This window comes from Pelobates fuscus, chromosome 11 (assembly GCF_036172605.1).
Source record: "Pelobates fuscus isolate aPelFus1 chromosome 11, aPelFus1.pri, whole genome shotgun sequence".
NCBI lineage: Eukaryota > Metazoa > Chordata > Amphibia > Anura > Pelobatidae > Pelobates > Pelobates fuscus.
Window position 1 is genome coordinate 10,795,050 of NC_086327.1, and position 21,268 is coordinate 10,816,317.

Below are 21,268 nucleotides of genomic sequence, written 5' to 3' on the forward strand. Positions count from 1 at the left end.
CAGTACTTCGTTGCTATAATAAACGTGTCATTCCTCTTATATACATGTTAGCTTTACCTCTATCTCACAGCGCAATCCTCTCCTTAGCAGTATATGGATGTACCTGTATGGTGACCCTTATAACTCTAGGGAGGGCTCTGTAACACACTATCACAGCATATTCATGGGACAGATTCTGACAGCGGCGATACCCTTTCCTCAGCCCTATCTGATGCTGCTTTACAAAAGGATTCTTGTTATATATTAGGATCCTTATGGCTTCAAGGTATGCAGGATGCTCCATGATCTGATAACCCAATACTAGGCTTTGTCCTGAGGTTTCTCCCAGGTAATGACTTCAGATACAGAAACCCCTCTGCACAAGTCTGTGTGGCCCCCTGGAGGCAATAGTAGAGGTGATTTCTAGGTTCCCCACCAAACTGTATGTATATGTATGTATATATATATATATATATATATATATATATATATATATATATATATATATATTGCGGTGCAGTAATCTCTGTATGTACATTATGCAGCTGTCTGCAGGCCCACCGATTTATAGATGCAAATGTTCTATCTTCACCACGGCTATATATATATTCAAGGTGCAATAGTCTTTGTATGTAGGATTCTCATTGCTGTAAATACTAGGGTATTAAGATAACAGCAATCTTTAAACATAATGTTCCTATGACTTCTTTGTACAAAGGATCTGGCTCTCCGATGTTCTAATATAAGACCATTGTTTTTTCAATGCATAGGTGTTGAGCCCAATTCCCAGGCTGTATATATTGCAGGTATGTGTGTCTTTCCCCCAGATATCAGTCAGTACAGTTTTTGGGATATCCCAATTGAGCTGTCTACCAGTGCGTGCAGGATCTGGGGTTCCTCACCTCAGGCTATCTGTGGATGCAAGATCTGGTGCTACCCACCCCAATTGCCTGTGAGTGCGAGATCTGAAGTTCCCACAGTCTGTGGGTGGGTGTAGGATCTGGGTTTACCCTACCCCTGGCTGCCTGTGGGTGTGAGAACCATATACATGAGGCTACAGTATTTGGAGTCCTCCCAGATGTATATTTGAGGGTGCAGGATCTAGGGTGCTCATTTGGCTGTCTGCCTAGGGTGCAGAATCTCAGGAGGCACTATCTAGAGGTGTCCTAAATGCAGGTTCCCACTGTCTATCAGGGGATGTAATAGCTGTCTATATGGGGTGCATTATCTCCCTCCCACAGCTCTCTATATGGGGTGCAGTATCTATCCTCTGGCAGTCTTTTTGGGGAATGCAATGTATGTGCCTCCATTGCTCTCTATATGAGGTTCAATATCTGGCCTCCACCCCTACCATCCACCTGTGGATTAAGGTTCTGGGGTTCCCTCATTCAGCGATCTGGAAGTGAAATGCTCCCAGATACAAGGGGTGTAGGAATTGGGGTTCTCAAACGATCGAGAGGTGCACAATCTAAGGATCACCTCTAGATGTGTATCAGAGGTGCAGTATCTAGAGTCCTTCGACTCTCTATATGAGACACAGTATGAATAATCTTCTCTGGTTCTCTATAGAGGGTGCAGTATCCAGGTTTCTCCTCGAATCAAAATATGTGGGGCAGAATCTAGGTCACTAAATTGGATGCAGTATATCGGTCCCCCTCTGGTTTTATATATTAGTTGCAGCATATGGACCCCCTAGCTTTCTATATAGGGAGCATCATCTTGTTCCTGCCACTTCTCTATATTGGAGTGCAGTATTTGGGTCCCTTCCCTTGGCTCTCGATATGGGTGGAGTTTAAAATGGTGCTGCTCTGGCCACCTCATATCTCTATGTTGGAATCCCCCCTCCAGCTCTCTATATAGGGAGTAGCATCAAGGCCCACTAACTTTATATTGGGTTCGCTATTAGCTCCTCCAGCGTACCATTTGAGGTGCAGAATCTTGTCCCTACCACTGCTCTCTACCCTAAGTGCAGTGTAAGGGCCCCCCTCTATGTGGGGTGCAGTGTTAAGGCCCACCCCCTCTATGTGGGGTGCAGTGCTTGGGGATCTCCCCTCTATGTGGGCTGCAGTGTTAGGGGGGGGGGACTCCCCCCTTCTTTGTGGGGTGCAGTGTTAGGGGGGACTCCCCCCCCTTCTATGTGGGGTGCAGTGTTAGGGGGGACTCCCCCCCTTCTATGTGGGGTGCAGTGTTAGGGGGGACTCCCCCCCCTTCCCCACCCTTGGGGTGCAGTGTTAGGGAGGGACTCCCCCCCCTCTATGTGGGGTGCAGTGTTGGGGGGGACTCCCCCTCTATGTGGGGTGCAGTGTTAAGGCCCACCCCCTCTATGTGGGGTGCAGTGTTACGGGGCGACCCCCCCTCTATGTGTGGGCTACAGTGTTAGGGCACCCCCTTGTATTTAGGTGCAATATTAGGGACCCCCTTTATGTGGGGTGCAGTGTTAGGGGACCCCCTTATACTTAGATGCAGTATTGGGGAACAACCCCCCCCCCTCATTTCTATGGGGTGTAGTAGGTAGCATACACCCCATCTCTATCTTGGGGTACCTGAGGAGCAGAATCTTATCGCCCCTCCCCCCGGTTTTCTATCTGCGGTGCAGAATCTTATCCCCCCCACCCCCCCCCGACTCTCTATATGTGGGGTGGGGGTGCAGTCATACCCTCCCCGCTCTATATGTGGGGGTGCAGTCATAACCCCCCCTCTCTATATGTGGGGGTGCAGTCATAACCCCCCTCTCTATATAGGGGGTGCAGTCATAACCCCCCCTCTATATAGGGGGGTGCAGTCATAACCCCCCCTCTCTATATAGGGGGGTGCAGTCATAACCCCCCCTCTCTATATAGGGGGGTGCAGTCATAACCCCCCCTCTCTATATAGGGGGGTGCAGTCATAACCCCCCCTCTCTATATAGGGGGGTGCAGTCATAACCCCCCACTCTATATAGGGGGGTGCAGTCATAACCCCCCCCTCTATATAGGGGGGTGCAGTCATAACCCCCCCTCTCTATATAGGGGGTGCAGTCATAACCCCCCCTCTCTATATAGGGGGGTGCAGTCATAACCCCCCCTCTATATATAGGGGGGTGCAGTCATAACCCCCCTCTCTATATAGGGGGGTGCAGTCATAACCCCCCCCCCCTCTCTATATAGGGGGGTGCAGTCATAACCCCCCCTCTCTATATAGGGGGGTGCAGTCATAACCCCCCCTCTCTATATAGGGGGGTGCAGTCATAACCCCCCCTCTATATGTGGGGGTGCAGTCATAACCCCCCCCCTCTATATGTGGGGGTGCAGTCATAACCCCCCTCTATATGTGGGGGTGCAGTCATAACCCCCCCCTCTCTATATGTGGGGGTGCAGTCTTGCCCCCCTCTCTATATGTGGGGGTGCAGTCATGCCCCCCTCTATATGTGGGGGTGCAGTCATCCCCCCTCTCTATATGTGGGGGTGCAGTCATGCCCCCCCTCTCTATATGTGGGGGTGCAGTCATCCCCCCCTCTCTATATGTGGGGGTGCAGTCATCCCCCCCTCTCTATATGTGGTGGAGCAGTCATGCCCCCTCTCTATATGTGGGGGTGCAGTCATGCCCCCCCCCCTCTATATGTGGGGGTGCAGTCATGCCCCCCCCCCCTCTATATGTGGGGGTGCAGTCATGCCCCCCCCCCCTCTATATGTGGGGGAGCAGTCATGCCCCCCCTCTATATGTGGGGGTGCAGTCATGCCCCCCCTCTATATGTGGGGGTGCATTTATAGCCCCTCTCTCCCTCTATGTGGGGTGCAGTCATACCCCTCTCTCTATATATGGGGGTGCGGATATACCCTCCCCCTCTATATATATGTGGGGGTGCGGTTATACCCTCCCTCCCCCTCCCCCTCTCTCTCTGCAATCCCGGGGTCCCCAGTGAAAGGATACGGTGGAGGCTGCAGGCCCCGGATGGCGGCGGACGAGGCGGTGGGGGGAGGCACTGCAGGGGGTGGAGGTCCCACAGCTCCGGTCCCGCTCGGTGCCGCCGGTTTTAGGGCCGCTTTCTGGGGGAGACTCATGGCCGAGGGGCCCCCCGGAGCGGGGTCGGGGGGGGGCTGGGGGTATCGGGGGGCTGAGGGGCCCCAAACCAGGACCAGAGGTCAATGGGGCTCTCAGGGGCCGAGCGTAGCCCTCCCCCTCCCCGGGGTCACTGGAGCCGTTCTCGGTGGGGGAAACGGGGAGATGCCGGTGGATTTTCCTCACTCGGCGACCGGAGCATCCAACATGGCGCTGCCTCCGCCTCCAGCAGTCCGGCAGGACGGACACTCGGCAATCTCCGGAAACCTTCGGTTAGGCTCGAGCGGAGGGCGGAGCAACATCAGTAGCAACACTCGCCAATTTCCGGAATCCTTCGGGTCGGCTCGGAGACTGTGAGATGTGGGCGGGGTTACGAAAGCAGACTCTGTTGATTCCGACAAAATTCGATGGCATATTGGACTCTGCTGCCCCCTACTGGGGGTTATACATGACTGCTGGTGAAATCCTGTGAGTTGTCAGAATTGTCAAGGCACTCTCCAAGGCTGCTATGTTTACAACTGCTTTGGCCTTAAATTGGAAATTTCCTTTAAATTTAATTTATTCCAGAGCTCTGCAATTTTGATCCTAAATTTGAAATTCAAATTTTTCTAGCTCTTTAAATGTTGGTAATATATATGAGGTACGTTGGACGCTCATCAAAGCCACCATTTTCCTGAGGACCAGCACTGGTTATCAAACAAGTTAATAAAATATGAAAAAGGGTAGCGGCACGTCCGAAGCAGGATATCAGGTGCATGCTGGGAAATGATGGCACAAGCGATAGTCTGTAATGGTACGGCTTAATCACTGAACACCAAAAATGCAAAGTTTAACCCCTTAACCCCTTAAGGACCAAACTTCTGGAATAAAAGGGAATCATGACATATCACACATGTCATGTGTCCTTAAGGGGTTAAGGACACATGACATGTGTGACATGTCATGATTCCCTTTTATTCCAGAAGTTTGGTCCTTAACCCCTTAAGGACACATGACGTGTGTGACATGTCATGATTCCCTTTTATTCCAGAAGTTTGGTCCTTAACCCCTTAAGGACACATGACATGTGTGACATGTCATGATTCCCTTTTATTCCAGAAGTTTGGTCCTTAAGGGGTTAAGGGGTTAAAGGACCACTCTAGTGCCAGGAAAACATACTCGTTTTCCTGGCACTAGAGTGCCCTGAGGGTGCCCCCACCCTCAGGGACCCACTCCCGTCGGGCTCTGGAAAGGGGAAAGTGTTTAAAACTTACCTTTTTCCAGCGGTGGGCGGAGAGCTCTCCTCCTCTTCTCCTCCCCGTCGGCTGAATGCGCACGCGCGGCACGTGCTGCGCGCGCATTCAGCCGGTCACATAGGAAAGCATTCATAATGCTTTCTTATGGACGCTTGCGTGCTCTCACTGTGAAAATCACAGTGAGAATCATGCAAGCGCCTCTAGCGGCTGTCAATGAGACAGCCACTAGAGGAAATAGGGGAAGGCTTAACCCATTCACAAACATAGCAGTTTCTCTGAAACTGCTATGTTTATGAAAAAATGGGTTAATCCTAGAAGGACCTGGCACCCAGACCAATTCATTAAGCTGAATTGGTCTGGGTGCCTAGAGTGGTCCTTTAAGGGGTTAAGCAGTAGCGTATTTGGAAGAACACTTTTTTTTTTTTAGTCAAAATTTTGTAATTTATTGTTTTTTATATTAAAAACAAAACAGAGATTGTCTAAAATTAAAAGTGTACTGGCAGCACGTGGAGGCCATAATAAGGATTATTTAAATACTCCTCGCTGCTAAAATAACCATAGCCAGAGACTGGAAAAGCGTAACTATTCAGAGTATGATGAAGACGATACCATAATTTCTTTACCCTGGATCCAATTTGACATAAGCTGGGAAACAACCAGCATATCCGAGAGCACGTTTGGTAATATTGGTAATGCCGTTATTGCAATATTATCTTTCTGCTATTTACAAAGAACTTGTATACACTGCATGATACTAAGGTTACTATCTGTAAATATGGAGAACAACTGTTACCAATTGTAGGGAATCTTGCAAACACTGCTACATAACCCTGTCATTTCCTCAAGATTTCAGTAACTGTATCGTACTCCTCAACGGTACAATGTGAAATGATGTGTTTTCTGCTTTATTTGTTTCTGTTAACAAAAACCACTAATAAAAACCTCAATAAAAATAAGACATTGAAAAAAATAACACTATTTGCATGATTAAACCAAGTTTTAATTGTAGTCTTGCAACTCCAAGAGTTCCACAGCAATAATACTCCCAGTATTGTGTATAACAGAGCTCCACAGCAATAATACTCCCAGTAATGTGTCTGAGTGTATAACAGAGCTCCACAGCAATAATACTCCCAGTAATGTGTCTGAGTGTATAACAGAGCTCCACAGCTATAATACTCCCAGTAATGTGCCTGAGTGTATAACAGAGCTCCACAGCAATAATACTCCCAGTAATGTGTCTGAGTGTATAACAGAGCTCCACAGTAATAATACTCCCAGTATTGTGTATAACAGAGCTCCACAGCAATAATACTCCCAGTAATGTGCCTGAGTGTATAACAGAGCTCCACAGCAATAATACTTCCAGTAATGTGTCTGAGTGTATAACAGAGCTCCACCGCAATAATACTCCCAGTAATGTGTCTGAGTGTATAACAGAGCTCCACAGCAATAATACTCCCAGTAATGTGTCTGAGTGTATAACAGAGCTCCACAGCAATAATACTCCCAGTAATGTGTCTGAGTGTATAACAGAGCTCCACAGCAATAATACTCCCAGTAATGTGTCTGAGTGTATAACAGAGCTCCACAGCAATAATACTCCCAGTAATGTGTCTGAGTGTATAACTGAGCTCCACAGCAATAATACTCCCAGTAATGTGTCTGAGTGTATAACAGAGCTCCACAGCAATAATACTCCCAGTAATGTGTCTGAGTGTATAACAGAGCTCCACAGCAATAATACTCCCAGTAATGTGTCTGAGTGTATAACAGAGCTCCACAGCAATAATACTCCCAGTAATGTGTCTGAGTGTATAACAGAGCTCCACAGCAATAATACTCCCAGTAATGTGTCTGAGTTTATAACTGAGCTCCACAGCAATAATACTCCCAGTAATGTGTCTGGGTGTATAACAGAGCTCCACAGCAATAATACTCCCAGTAATGTGTCTGAGTGTATAACTGAGCTCCACAGCAATAATACTCCCAGTAATGTGTCTGAGTGTATAACAGAGCTCCACAGCAATAATACTCCCAGTAATGTGTCTGAGTGCATAACAGAGCTCCACAGCAATAATACTCCCAGTAATGTGTCTGAGTGTATCACAGAGCTCCACAGCAATAATACTCCCAGTAATGTGAGTGTATAACAGAGCCCCACAGCAATAATACTCCCAGTAATGTGTCTGGGTGTATAACTGAGCTCCACAGCAATAATACTCCCAGTAATGTGTCTGAGTGTATAACAGAGCTCCACAGCAATAATACTCCCAGTAATGTGTCTGAGTGTATAACAGAGCTCCACAGCAATAATACTCCCAGTAATGTGTCTGAGTGTGTAACAGAGCTCCACAGCAATAATACTCCCAGTAATGTGTCTGAGTGTATGACAGAGCTCCACAGCAATAATACTCCCAGTAATGTGAGTGTATAACAGAGCTCCACAGCAATAATACTCCCAGTAATGTGAGTGTATAACAGAGCTCCACAGCAATAATACTCCCAGTAATGTGAGTGTATAACAGAGCTCCACAGCTATAATATTCCCGATAATGTGCCCCGCCCCTAATATTAAAGTTTCCTTTGTCCATGTGAGATGTTGGAAGATATGCTTTAAGTGTGTAGGTAAATAGAATGAGAGTCCCTTCATTAAGTCCATGTGCTTTAAACCTGACACAAGGAATTTAAGGGAGAAAACTGGTTCCAATATTGCCAAGATTTTGCCATTTTGGAACAAGTAATCAGTACATACATGTCTCTTTGCTTCTTGATATTAGTGGTATTTAATATATATATAGGTCAAAGAGGAAGCTATTACAGTAGGGTTTAATTACAATGTCAGTTCTGCCACTCAGGAAGGTAACGCAGTGAGCAGTGCCATCTGCTGGTATCAAACAGTAGTGACTTTGGCTGGGAGAGTCCCTTACAGCAATGGTTAGTGTTACTCTAAGGTTAAGGTTAAAGGGTTACTCAAACCACCATGACCACCATGACCACTGCCGTGTGAAGCCAGTGATTGGACTTGGAGCAGCTGCCCTGACGTCACAAAGAGACGTGGGAAGCAATGCCAGGAACCTCACCCAGCGCTGGAATCCAGCTACGTAATAACTTTATTTTAAGCTGATTTATTAGTTGAGGGCTCTAAAGTATAATGCAGAATAAATAATTATACTTTTTAAAACAGACAAAAAAAAAAAATGTGAGCATAATCGTTTAAGCTAGAATTACAATTATTGTCTCAGCAGACCAAATTTCACAACACATTAGCTTTAAATCCAAACTTCACTCCTTGCAGTATTTGTCCTGTAATGTCCAAACATTAATTGAAACAGATGGACACGAGGCATTTGAACAGTCAGGACTAATGAGTGAATTATATTATATATTATAGACTAAAATCGCTTTTAAGATCGCTGACATAAACCTTCCACAATGTATCAGAGTTTCCCCAATTTGAGAGACGTGCCACTTAGTATCCCATTTTTCTGTCCAACACTTTTGGCGTGTTTTCACAGACGCTGCAGCACCTATACACCGTTCCACTATCATTCCTCTTGATAACTCAGACTTTGTATTTTCTTAATGTTTCTTTAACCTCCATGTAGTCTGAATGGTAGCGGTGGGCAGAATGCACTGGGAGTATGCTAGCCCCTCTCAGTTTTGCCAGCACTCATCAAACCATAACCACAACACCGCCGTTCTCCATTTTGATTACAGTGCTGAAAATACCTGTTTAAAATGAAAGATGGCAGGGATTCAAGGGCACAAGATATCACATTGAACAGAATGTACACTGTCTGCTTGTTTTCCAGGAAAAATAGATTGAAATTGATTGATCCCAGTCTAGAACATATTGAACTAACTGCTGCTCTCTCCAAGGCATTGATGTTAATAACGATATTATACATATACAAATTCAAACTTGCCTTTAGTGAAACCTTGGTTATTTTACCCTAATTTGGGCATTTTTAAAAGTGTAGAATGAGTTTTGTTACCGTACCCTAAAGAACAATATATCATTATCATTATCGCCATTTATATAGCGCCAACAGATTCCATAGCGCTATACAATATTATTAGAGGGGGGATTTAACTATAAATAGGACAATTACAAGAAAACTTACAGGAACGATAGGTTGAAGAGGACCCTGTTCATACGAGCTTACAGTCTATAGGAGGTGGGGTATAAAACACATTAGGACAGAAAATATCAATCAAATAGGGTGGGAATGAAGCAGAGCTGGAGAAGAGAGTAAATTCCTGCTCTTTAGGAGAGAGCAAGAGACAGGTATGTGATTCATTAGTTGCAGGACATCAGGGGAGAGGTCCGGGGAGGAGAGATATATCCGAGTGTCATTAGCGTACAGGTGGTATTGGAATCCAAATGAGGTAATACGTTTGCCAACAGAGGTAGTATGAAGAGAAAATAGAAGGGGACCAAGGACAGAGCCTCGGGGGACTCAAACTGAGACAGGACGAATGGTGGATGTATCATTAGAAAAGGAGACACTGAATGAGCATTGGGAGAGATAGGAGGAAAACCACGAGAGGACAGAGTCACAGAGACCGAGTGATTAAAGAGTTTGGAGAAGGAGAACATGATCAACGGTGGCAAAGGCAGCAGATAGGTCAAGAAGAATTAGTATGAAGTAGTGGCTTTTGGATTTAGCTGTGATTAGGTCGTTAGTGACTTTGATAAGGGCAGTCTCAGTAGAGTGGAGGAGGCGGAAGCCGGACTGGAGAGGGTCAAGGAGAGAGTTGGAGGGGGCGTGGTTACGGCTCTGACCAAGATGGCCGCATAGAGAGACAGCTCCGCTCCACCGGACCCTGACAAGCCGCCTTCTAAGCGTTTAACTCAGCCAAATGGGTCGCACTAAGCGCCCGGAGCAACCCCAGACCTCCAGGAACCTCCAACAGGGCCCCCTGGACGGCTACCTGCTCCCGCAGCCGGGAGCCAGCGGAGAGACGGGAAGCCCCAAAATGGCGCCGACCACCCCGCCGGGGTCAGGCGGCACCGCCCTAGAGAGGATTGAGGATAGGCTGGAGAGCCTGACCGCATCTATGGCCACAAAAGACGACCTAAAGTCACTTACCTCCGCCATCCAAGACACCCTCAGGGCTGAAATAGCGGGGATCCGCTCCGAGGTCACATCCCATGCAGGCCGTATCGCACGGACGGAGGAGGCAATTGAGGCCCTCACAGCACGCCAGACGTCTGCCGACACGGCAATTGCCCGCCAAGGCTCTATGCTCCTATCAGCGAGGAGACACCTCGAGGACCTGGACAACAGAGGTCGGAGGTGTAATATTCGCATCCGGGGGGTGCCTGAGGCTGAGGGTACGGATGAGAATGTGGTGGACATACTCACTGAGCTCTTCCAGACTATCCTGCAACCAACATCGCCGGAGCATATTGAGTTCGAAAGGGCACATAGAATTGCGAGACCCAGATCCCTGGAAGACGGTCCGAGGGATCTCATATGCTGCCTACATTCCTTCCCCATTAAAGACAACATTATGAAGAAGGCCAGGGATAGACCGACGTGGCCCTATAGAGGGGCACAGGTTGCCCTATACAACGACTTGTCCCCACTCACGCTAGAGGCCCGGCGGGCCCTCCGCCCTGTGACAGCAGCGCTAAGAGACAACAACATATCCTACAAGTGGGGGTTCCCCTTCGCTTTGCTGACCAGGCACCGCAACAACTGGATATCTATCCGCTGGCCTGAAGATGTCCCGAGATTCATGGATGACCTGGGCCTTCCAACTCCTACCGTTCCCAACTGGATCCTGGGACCAACGGCTCCTATGTCGAGACCGCAAAGAGCATCCCGGCGGAGAGACGCCCGCTCCCCTTCTGCTCGGCCTGCAATACGACGTAGGAACCCGGCATCCCCTGAAGAATGAACACCGATCTGCCGGGATGGGAGCCGGCGCCCCGGGGCCCTAACCCGGGTGCCCCACCGACCTGTCCCCCGGACTTCACCTGTAGCTGCTGCCATCTACCCCCACAGTTCGTTTGGGCCTTGACGGGACGGAGCACGCCTACAGGTATGGTGAGCCGCATTTGGGCGGGGAATGGGGGGGTCTGTGGACTCGGGGCATGGCCCTGCGGGCCTCTTCGGGTGACTCTCTCTGCGACTGCCCTACCACCTTTCTCACCTTGGGGGAGGCTTCTCTTCAGGGACCTGGGCACGCATGGTTTTTTTTTGGGGGGGGGGACCCTTTGGGCGAGGGAGCAGACATCCACCGCATTGACTCGTGCCCTGAACTGCACACCGAAATTCCTGGCCTCCGCTCAGTCAAGCCGATGAGTCCTTGTATGTATACAATATAAGGAGGGAGAAGTGAAAGGGCAAAGGGAAGGAAAGGGGAGAATATTTATTTCAGTCTACTTTATTTTATTTTATTTATTATTATTATTTTATTGTTATTATATTTTACTTCATATCACCTAATTACGCAAGTATCAGCATGTACCTATATGTGGGGGGTGTGGGGTGGGGGACACATATGTGGGTTAAATATGCAATTGCTGTCATGCCTCTACTTCCTGATTGGTGTATTACTGGGATGTGCTGGGTGTGACACTGACTGGAGACGTAGTTTTACGGTATCCCGCTACCACCCACCGCCCCCCCCCCCCCCCCCCCCACCTTGCCTACGCCCCCTATCGCTGACCGGGAGGGAACTCAAAGACACACCTATAGGGAAAGGTGGTAACGATGTCTAGACCGGGGGAGCCCTCCACCCCCCCCCCCCCCCCTTTTTTATTATTTTTTTTTTTTTTCTCTCTCCTTCCCCTACCGACCACATACGACTTGGACGACAACGGGGTTGTGCCGGAACCCGGCTGGCTGAGGGGCGGGTTTGGAGACACCGGGGGTCAATGTTGATACACTGTTATATTCTGTCTCGTTATGATTGCCTGATTTACCCCCCCCCCTTTTTTCTTTTTTTTTTTAAGCTGTTGCACTCCTCTTGTTAATGTATATTTCATGGCCCAAACACCGAATCTGTGACACTGACTAGCACTCCCATGAGAGAGAGCAGACTTTTCCCTCCGGGTGGATAGACTGGTGGAGCCACCGTTGCCCGTGAGTGGCGCTCTGAACCCCCGTCCCACTAGTACGAAGTCACATGACTAAATACAGAGACAGGGAAGACGTTCAGACGACGACTGGGAAGGTACCCCCCAGTCCGGGGGATTCGAAGGGGACACTGGGGGTCTGAGACGTAGACAATAGCCAATATACAATCCATTTATACCACCCCCGACGCTCCTGAGACACTATGACCGCCCTCCACACACAGACCGATCTGTCTGGCTTGACAATAGCTCTAGGGGGTCCGGTGGGGCGGACGAACCCACTGTTAGGTAAATCAATTCTCTTGGGCAGAGCCTGACGCGCATTCCCCACACCACACACTCGTGCTACGAGTTGGGCAACTGGGCTGTGGTTGCTCTCGCCTTCTGGGCTGGAACCAAGGCGAGGTACCACTAGCACTGGTTGCAGCACGAGACCCACCATTAATATCACTCTATACGGGGTTACACTCGAGATACCTACAATCCCGGAGTGACCACCAGGGACACAAGTTTCCATTTTTTGTCACACTAGAGGGACGCTGACAGGCTACGTTTCCCGGGCACCTGGACCCTGATCTCGAACCCTAGAGCCTTTGCTACCTGCCTCTCATCCCTTTTACTTCTCTCTTCCCCTCTCTACCTCCTCTTCCCTTCCTACGGTGATCTGTGTCGAGCTTGGCTACTCTACCGGTTGCCCCCTGGGATCGCGGGCTCTCTGGGACATCGGTGAACTAGGGTAGCACCGATAACACGCTACGGGTATGGCTTACCAAAATACACCCCTGAGGGTACTCACGCAGAATTGTAGGGGCCTCAACATACCTGAACGCAGGACTCACCTCCTGAGGGAACTGAAGAAAAAACACGTAACAGTGGCCATGATTCAGGAAACCCACTTTAAAGAGGGCGCAGTGCCCCAGCTAAAAAATAGACACTATCCGAACAATTTTTTCTCTAACCATTCGACGGCCCACAAAGCTGGCACGGCCATAATACTAGCCGCTGAGCTCGAATTTAAGGAACTCGAACGTACTCAAGACTCCCAAGGTCGATACCTCTTTTTAAAAGGGGTCATAGCAGATAAGATATACACACTGGCCAACATCTACGCTCCCAACCGACGCCAAGCCCCTTTTCTCCGGAATGCCTTACACATTCTGGAGGACTTTACAGACGGCATCCTAATTGTGGGGGGAGACTTCAATGTCCCCCTAGACCCAATGCTGGATTCCTCTTCGGGACACAGTTGCATCCCACAGAGCAGTATCCGGTCTATACGCAGATCACTGGAGGACCTGAGATTGGTTGACTGCTGGAGGACGCTTAACCCTTCGGTGAAGGATTATACCTACTATTCCGCCCTTCACAATCGCTACTCGCGCATTGACTATCTCTTCATAACACAAGAAGGTCTCTCCCGTCTACTTAGGTCAGACATAGACCCTGCCACATGGTCGGATCACAGCTCTGTCTGGATGGAATTGGAGTCTCCCCTGTTCCGCCCATCGTCCTGGACCTGGAGACTCAATGAGGCTCTACTACTGGATCCCGCCACTACAGATCAAATAAACCAGGAGTTGGAACTTTACTTTCGCGAAAACAATGTACCTGAAACGTCACCAATATCTGTGTGGGAAGCCCACAAAAGTGTCATCCGCGGCTCTTTCATCCGCATCGCGTCACAAAAGCGAAAAGCAACCATGGCCGAGATGACCGACTTATACCGGAAGATAACTTCACTGGAAAGCCGACACAAACGGTCACAGCTGAACGAAGTCTATGGGGAACTGATGGAACACAGGAGAAAACTTAGGGACCTCATCACACGAAAACATCTTCGCACCTTACAGCGTACAAAAGGGTTTTACTACGCCCACGCTAATAAGGGGGGGAAATACCTGGCTAGGCTGCTAAAGGGCCCCATGCCCCGCAGGCAAATACGGAAACTCAGACTAGCCTCAGGCGAGGTGACCCCCTTTCCGCAGAAGATAGCTGATGAGTTCCGGATTTTCTACCAGAATCTTTACAACCTGCGTCCTCCCCTTCGGACGACACGAGACGAAAGCCGACGCACGCAAATATCGGACTATTTAATCAACACAGTCACCAACAAGATTGACCAGGATTCAGCATCCGTGCTTGATGCACCGATTAGCTTGGAAGAGCTGACGGCGGCCCTCAAAATATCCAAATCAGGCAAAGCCCCGGGCCCGGATGGCTTCTCGACTGGCTATTATAAGAACTACTCCAACCTCCTGCTGCCATGGCTGACTAAAGCGATTAATGCGGTGGGTGAAGGAGGGAGCCTGGGCGCGGAATCCTTAGCGGCGACCATTACAGTTTTGCTCAAGCCAGGAAAGGACCCTCTGCTCTGCGGAAGTTATCGTCCCATCTCCTTGTTAAACACAGATGCCAAATTGTTTACGAAGGTCATAGCAAGCAGACTTAACCACCTCCTACCGGACCTGATCCACGTAGACCAGACAGGCTTCATCCCGGGACGAGAGGCTAGGGATAGCACACTGAGGCTATTCTCCATCCAACAACACGCCAGGATGACGAAGGCCCAACTACTCCTGTTATCGACTGATGCCGAAAAGGCATTTGATAGGGTCGACTGGACGTACATGATGGCCACTTTACAACAGATGGGATGTGGGCAGAGGTTCCTCACGTGGATATCAGCCCTCTATAGTAAACCGCATGCAACTGTAAGAGTCAACGGGTCTACGACTGCTGCCTTTGGGATTGGCAATGGCACCCGGCAGGGCTGCCCTCTCTCGCCACTTCTGTTCGCAATGACATTGGAACCGCTCCTCCAGGCGATTCGCTTAAACCCGAACATACAAGGATATGAGTGGCAAGACACACACCATAAGGTAGCCGCTTACGCGGATGACCTCATGTTCTTCGTTAGGAACCCGAGGACAACGCTACCTTGCCTACTCGCAGAATTCGACACATTTGGTAAGATCTCGGGCTTCAGACTTAATCTCTCCAAATGTGAGGTCCTGAATATCACGATCCCTACGGAAGACTACAAGTCACTTGATTCGCAGTTCCCATTCCGGTGGTGCTATGGCAAAATGAAGTACCTGGGGGTCTGGGTGGCCACAGCACCGGACGACACTTATCAAATCAACTTTGTTCCCCTCTTGAAGTCAATAGCGGCCGATCTGAATAGATGGTCACACCCGCACATAACATGGCACGGCAGAGTAGCTGTACTAAAAATGAATATCTTACCGAGAGTTCTCTACCTCATGCAAACAATTCCTCTGGCCATACCGAGCACCTTCTTCTCCTCACTGAAAACGGCGATAATTAAATTTGTGTGGCGCGGAGGCCGTTCCAGAATCCGTCACGACATACTTTGCCGGCCGCGGAACCACGGGGGACTGGCACTCCCGGACATCAAGAAGTATCACCAAGCCACGATATTACAGCGGATACTGGACTGGCACCTAGACCCTTCGTCGAAACAATGGGTAGCGCTGGATAAAGGCCTACTCGGACCATCGCTCGAAATGGAGATATGGGGGACAGCACGGGGACGGATGTCCAACGAAGACAACGGAGGTCCGATACAACAAACGCTGCTCGGATGGCGGTCGCTGAGGAACATGGGCCATATCTCGCCTACCCCCAGCCCCATGATACCGCTGACGCATAACGCGTCTCTGGGGGGCGGACTACCATCGGGCGCATGGCCCATCGCGAGCGCTGGGAAATACATTCCCATCTACCAAATTCTCGAAGGGGGCGGAATGCGGGACCTGACCACGCTATTGGGAACAAATACCAGGACTCCCCTCACGGTCCTCAGATATCTACAAATGCAACATTATTACAACTCGATACCACATAAAGATCGCTTGCATCGGGACCTCACCTGGTTTGAAGACCTCTGCAACCAGGGCGTCCCACTTAGCCACACAATCTCTGCTTTATATCAACACTTACTTATCGGGGACAAACCTCAGGCATCCACCTTTCGCCGTCAATGGGAAGAACAACTTGGAAAAGTACTTACACCCGCACAATGGGAAACGGCATTGCTATGGCAACAGAAAAGCTCTATGAGTTCATACTACCAGGAGGTCAACTACAAATTGCTCTCATTGTGGTATAGGACCCCAACCTTGCTGCACCGGATCTTTCCATCGATCACCCCATTGTGCTGGAGATGCCAAGCAGCACGCGGCACGCTGATACACATTTGGTGGGACTGTAGGGATATCGTCCCATACTGGGCGATGATTAAAGGAGCCATAACCGACATTTTAGGAGATATCCCAGAATGGAACGCAGAACTGGCCCTACTACACATCTCAACGCAATCCATTCGGACCTATAAAAGATCTATACTACGCCACTTGCTTAACGCAGCCAAAGCCAATATACCAGCACACTGGAAAACGAGCGACACGCCGACAAAGAAAGAATGGATCCGCAGGGTGGAGGACATACATGGAGCGGAAGACATTCACGCCTCCCTGACTGGCCGTGAAACAAAACATATGGAATTGTGGCTTCCGTGGTTCACATACATTACCCAGTATAGACAGACAACTGATTCCCTTGGGCCCGCTAACCGGGGGGCGGCTGGCGTGGGCTCTGCTTGACGCAGAGCACCTCACCCTATATCCCTTCCTACTACACTCACATCCTCCTGTCCCCTTTCCCACCTCTATGATTGCTGAGTTCAAGGGTCCCGGGGCCTGTGGGAGGGGGGCCGAGATCATTATGAAGTGTTATTGACGCACGCAAATCCACCTCACCTTAACACGATATGGGCTCCTGACCCACACGGGACCCGCTCACCTGCTTAGGTTTCTGGGGCGCGAGAGACGCGCCCAGACGCACACACTGTTACCACACGAATAAATATCTGGGACCTCACACGTCCGCAGCTGACAGTCCTGTACCACGTAGACCCACTTCAAACTAACTTCACGCTAACGCTGAAACACACTGTAATGACATGGTTCCACAGCTCATGCCTGACAATTGCGTTGTACTCAACAAACTTATGTAATTCACATCCTGGGATATCCGCGCACTGCGGGCTCTGCCAAGAGGAGCAACAACCATAGATTAGCACACTATTGACAAGGACTGTAGGACACCCTCCCGCGGCAATACGCAGCCAAACCGTGGGAACCAATCCGTGCCGACCTTATATGAGGGCCACTCATACCTCAATAATGTATCCCTATACGACCGGATTCTTACCTTACAGTGACGCTAACCACGATACGTGACTACACCCGCCAACGCGACGTGTTAGGTTTACTTTGTGAGAACTTAACTGACCCACAAATCAGAACTCACTGGGAGTCTGAACCCATCTTTCCTATACCTTCCTTGACACCGTACCCTACTGTTCGTGTAATACAGTGCTAGGTGACTCTCATGTTTCTGTGTTGGGAGCGGTTTACCCCGTATGCAACCAATGTTTGTTTACTGCATATAATCCTGTTGATCGAAACTTTTAATATGATACATACATGTTATTCTGTATAAAGCTACCGTCTCGCAATATATAATACTCACGCTGTAAACGTTATGCTGGATAGCTATTCTTATCATACCCGGAGACCCGCGGGTCTCTCTATTGAAATGTATGTTGAATTCTACTTGCTTCACTATCTTAACATTGCCTACAGAGAACAGAAACCTGCGAGTTTCTTACTGTTTACCAATTGAGTGCCTTTCTCAACATGAAAATATCATAATAAAAAGATTTCCAAAAAAAAAAGGAGAGAGTTGGAGTTGAGTAAGCAAGCCAGACGGGTAAAGTTTAGTCTTTCAAGAAGCTTTGAGGAAAAAGGGAGCAGGGATATGGGACGATAGTTAGAGGGGGAGGATGGGTCGAGACGTGTTTTTTTTTTTTAAGAGGGGTACTACAGTAGCATGTTTAAGGGCAGCAGGGACAGTGCCAGAAGAGAGAGAGAGAGAGCAGTTGAAGATGTGCATTAAGGAAGGCACAGGACAAGAGGAGAGAGATCTGATAATGTGAGACGGGACAGGATCAAGCAGGCAGGTGGTGGGGCGAGCCACCTCTTGTTCAGTAGCCTGGGAGAAGGTCAGAAGGGTTGGAGAGGCATTATCCAGGTGTGGTTGAGAAAGTGAATGGCAAGGTGGGGAGAATTTTTTCCTTAGCTGTTCAATCTTGTCAGTAAAGTAGCATGCAAAACTATCGTCTGTAAGGTTAGTTTGGGGGGGTGGCCGCAGCAGGGTAAAGAAGGGAGTTAAAGGTATCAAAGACACCTGGGATTGCGAGAGAATGAGCTAATAAGAGAAGAAAAGTAGGACGGTTTGGCAAGGGCTGCGCTGTCGGATGGAGGGGTATTTGGACTTCAATGGATAACCTCAAAATTGTGTTTTTGAACGCCAGGTCTGAGCTCTGTCACATGCTGTGTTTTGAGGCAAACATTGCATTAATAAATAGTGAACTCAGCTCATTTTACTGAGCAGAATACGTGGGAGTACAGGTTGATTCATTTTTATGTAGAGCTCACAAACATGGTCCAGATGTTAAGGGGCCCTCGTGAAAAATAACAGTTTAATGAAATCCAATCCTTCCTTCTTCACTGGGTTTTGGTTCCCATGTGGATCCAGTAAATCCTACCAACCACATTCATGGCTCTCTTGGCCCTCCCCCCCCCCCCCCCCCGCCACCCCCCCCCCGCCACCCCCCTCACTGCCAGATGAGAAGCAGATGTAACATTAAGAACCTAAAAGGAGGTCACTTTGTCAGACTACAGGCTGAACGCAGGTTTCCTGCAAACCATCATCGCTTACAAGCTTGGAACCCATTAAACTACTAACTGCACCAGTATATTCTGTAATAGAAACAGCAGCTTCAATGGGAGCACTGGCAGGATGTATTCAAGGGCCACTCAATACTGAGCTTTGGAGAAAAGGAGGGGTGTTTGTTTATAACAAAAGATGAGTTCTGCCCCCTCTCCAAACCAGAAGCATTTGCTTATTGCTCAAAAAATATCGCTGCGCACAAGGCCTTGACTTGGATTTCAGCGAGATCGAGTCCAGTTGTTTGCTTAATTTACCAATTCCCAGGATCCATCCCTGTGACTGAAACTCTGCTTACAGGATTAGCTCAGCAATGCGGAGTTCTGATTGGCACAGTCATTTCTCAGTTTGAGAGGGCAGACAGTAGAAGCTGTACAGCAGCATATTGTTCTCACATTGGAACACTACCGTGACAGTAACAGAATTAAGCAGTCTTCCTCTATTTTATCACCCAGGTTTGGGGGGGAGAAATAGACAATTTTATTTAGTGATTGGTGAAAGATCAGCAAATAATCTACATTACAGACTGTACAAACAAATACACTGCATTACACACATCCCGGCAAGGTTTTACAAATACATAAGATATGGGGAGAAATTAGGCGTTCTGTCTATAACTAGATACACAAGTAGTCACAGAAAGCAATCAGCATTTCATACAGTGTGGAATTGATGCTGAAGTTCGAATTAGATATTCCATAAAACTTGCTGTTTAGGGGTTGAGCTACATTTGGAAAATATTGGGACTAGATGGCATATACCACATTATTATGATATAGCGCCAAATTCCACAGCGCTTTACAATGGGTGGACGAACAAACATCTAGTTGTAACCAGACAAGTTGGACACACAGTAACACAGGGATTGAGGGCCCTGCTCAGTGAGTTTACATGTTAGAGGGAGTGGGGTATAGTGACACAGTAACACAGGGATTGAGGACCTGCTCAGTGAGTTTACATGTTAGAGGGAGTGGGGTATAGTGACACAGTAACAGAGGGATTGAGGGCCTGCTCAGCGAGTTTACATGTTAGAGGGAGTGGGGTATAGTGACAGTAACAAAGGGATTGAGGGCCTGCTCAGTGACTTTACATGCTAGAGGGAGTGGGGTATAGTGACACAGTAACAGTGATTGAGGGTCCTGCTCAGTGAGTTTACATGGTAGAGGAAGTGGGGTATAGTGACACAGTAACAGAGGGATTGAGGGCCCTGCTCCGTGAGCTTACATGCTAGAGGGAGTGGGGTATAGTGACACAGTAACAGTGATTGAGGGTCCTGCTCAGTGAGTTTACATGGTAGAGGAAGTGGGGTATAGTGACACAGTAACAGAGGGATTGAGGGCCTGCTCAGTGAGTTTACATGTTAGAGGGAGTGGGGTATAGTGACACAGTAACAGTGATTGAGGGTCCTGCTCAGTGAGTTTACATGATAGAGGGAGTGGGGTATAGTGACACAGTAACAGAGGGATTGAGGGCCTGCTCAGTGAGTTTACATTTTAGAGGGAGTGGGGTATAGTGACACAGTAACAGAGGGATTGAGGGCCTGCTCAGCGAGTTTACATGTTAGAGGGAGTGGTGTATAATGACACAGTAACAGAGGGATTGAGGGCCCTGCTCAGTGAATTTACATGCTAGAGGGAGTGGGGTATAGTGACACAGTAACAGAGGGATTGAGGGCCTGCTCAGTGAGTTTACATGCTAGACTGAGTGGGGTATAGTGACACAGTAACAGAGGGATTGAGGGCCTGCTCAGTGAGTTTACATGCTAGACTGAGTGGGTTATAGTGACACAGAAGGTAAGGATAGTATTAATCTAGTGACAGTTGCAGGAGAGGAATCAGTCGGGAGCCATTAACAGTTTAATTGATACGCTTTCATGAAGAAGTGGGTTTTTAATGATTTTTGAAGGAGTGGAGACTGGGTGAGCATCTAACGGAGAAAGAGTTCCACATCCATCCTAGTCACAGCTCACACACCCAAAGTCTGGCTATCTCCGAACTACAGTATGTGGGGAAGAGACAGAATACCTGGAATGGTGTGGGATGAAGATCTGGTGTTCGTGGTCCTGTGAATTCACCATTAATCCTGTTCACAGTGAAGGGATTCCACT

The 21,268-nt window shown here is 48.7% G+C and overlaps 1 protein-coding gene across 18 annotated transcripts in view; it reads right to left on the bottom strand.

Moving 5' to 3' along the window:
- The window catches only part of EIF4G3 (eukaryotic translation initiation factor 4 gamma 3), a 74,492-nt gene extending 70,238 nt beyond the window's left edge, over positions 1-4,254 (bottom strand). For all 18 annotated transcript variants that reach the window (XM_063435930.1, XM_063435926.1, XM_063435919.1 and 15 more), the window contains exon 1: positions 3,889-4,254. In XM_063435930.1, coding sequence (XP_063292000.1) covers positions 3,889-4,019 — 131 coding nt within the window. In that variant the 5' untranslated portion in view covers positions 4,020-4,254. The remainder of the gene's footprint in view (positions 1-3,888) is intronic.
- Between the last annotated feature and the right edge of the window lie 17,014 nt (positions 4,255-21,268).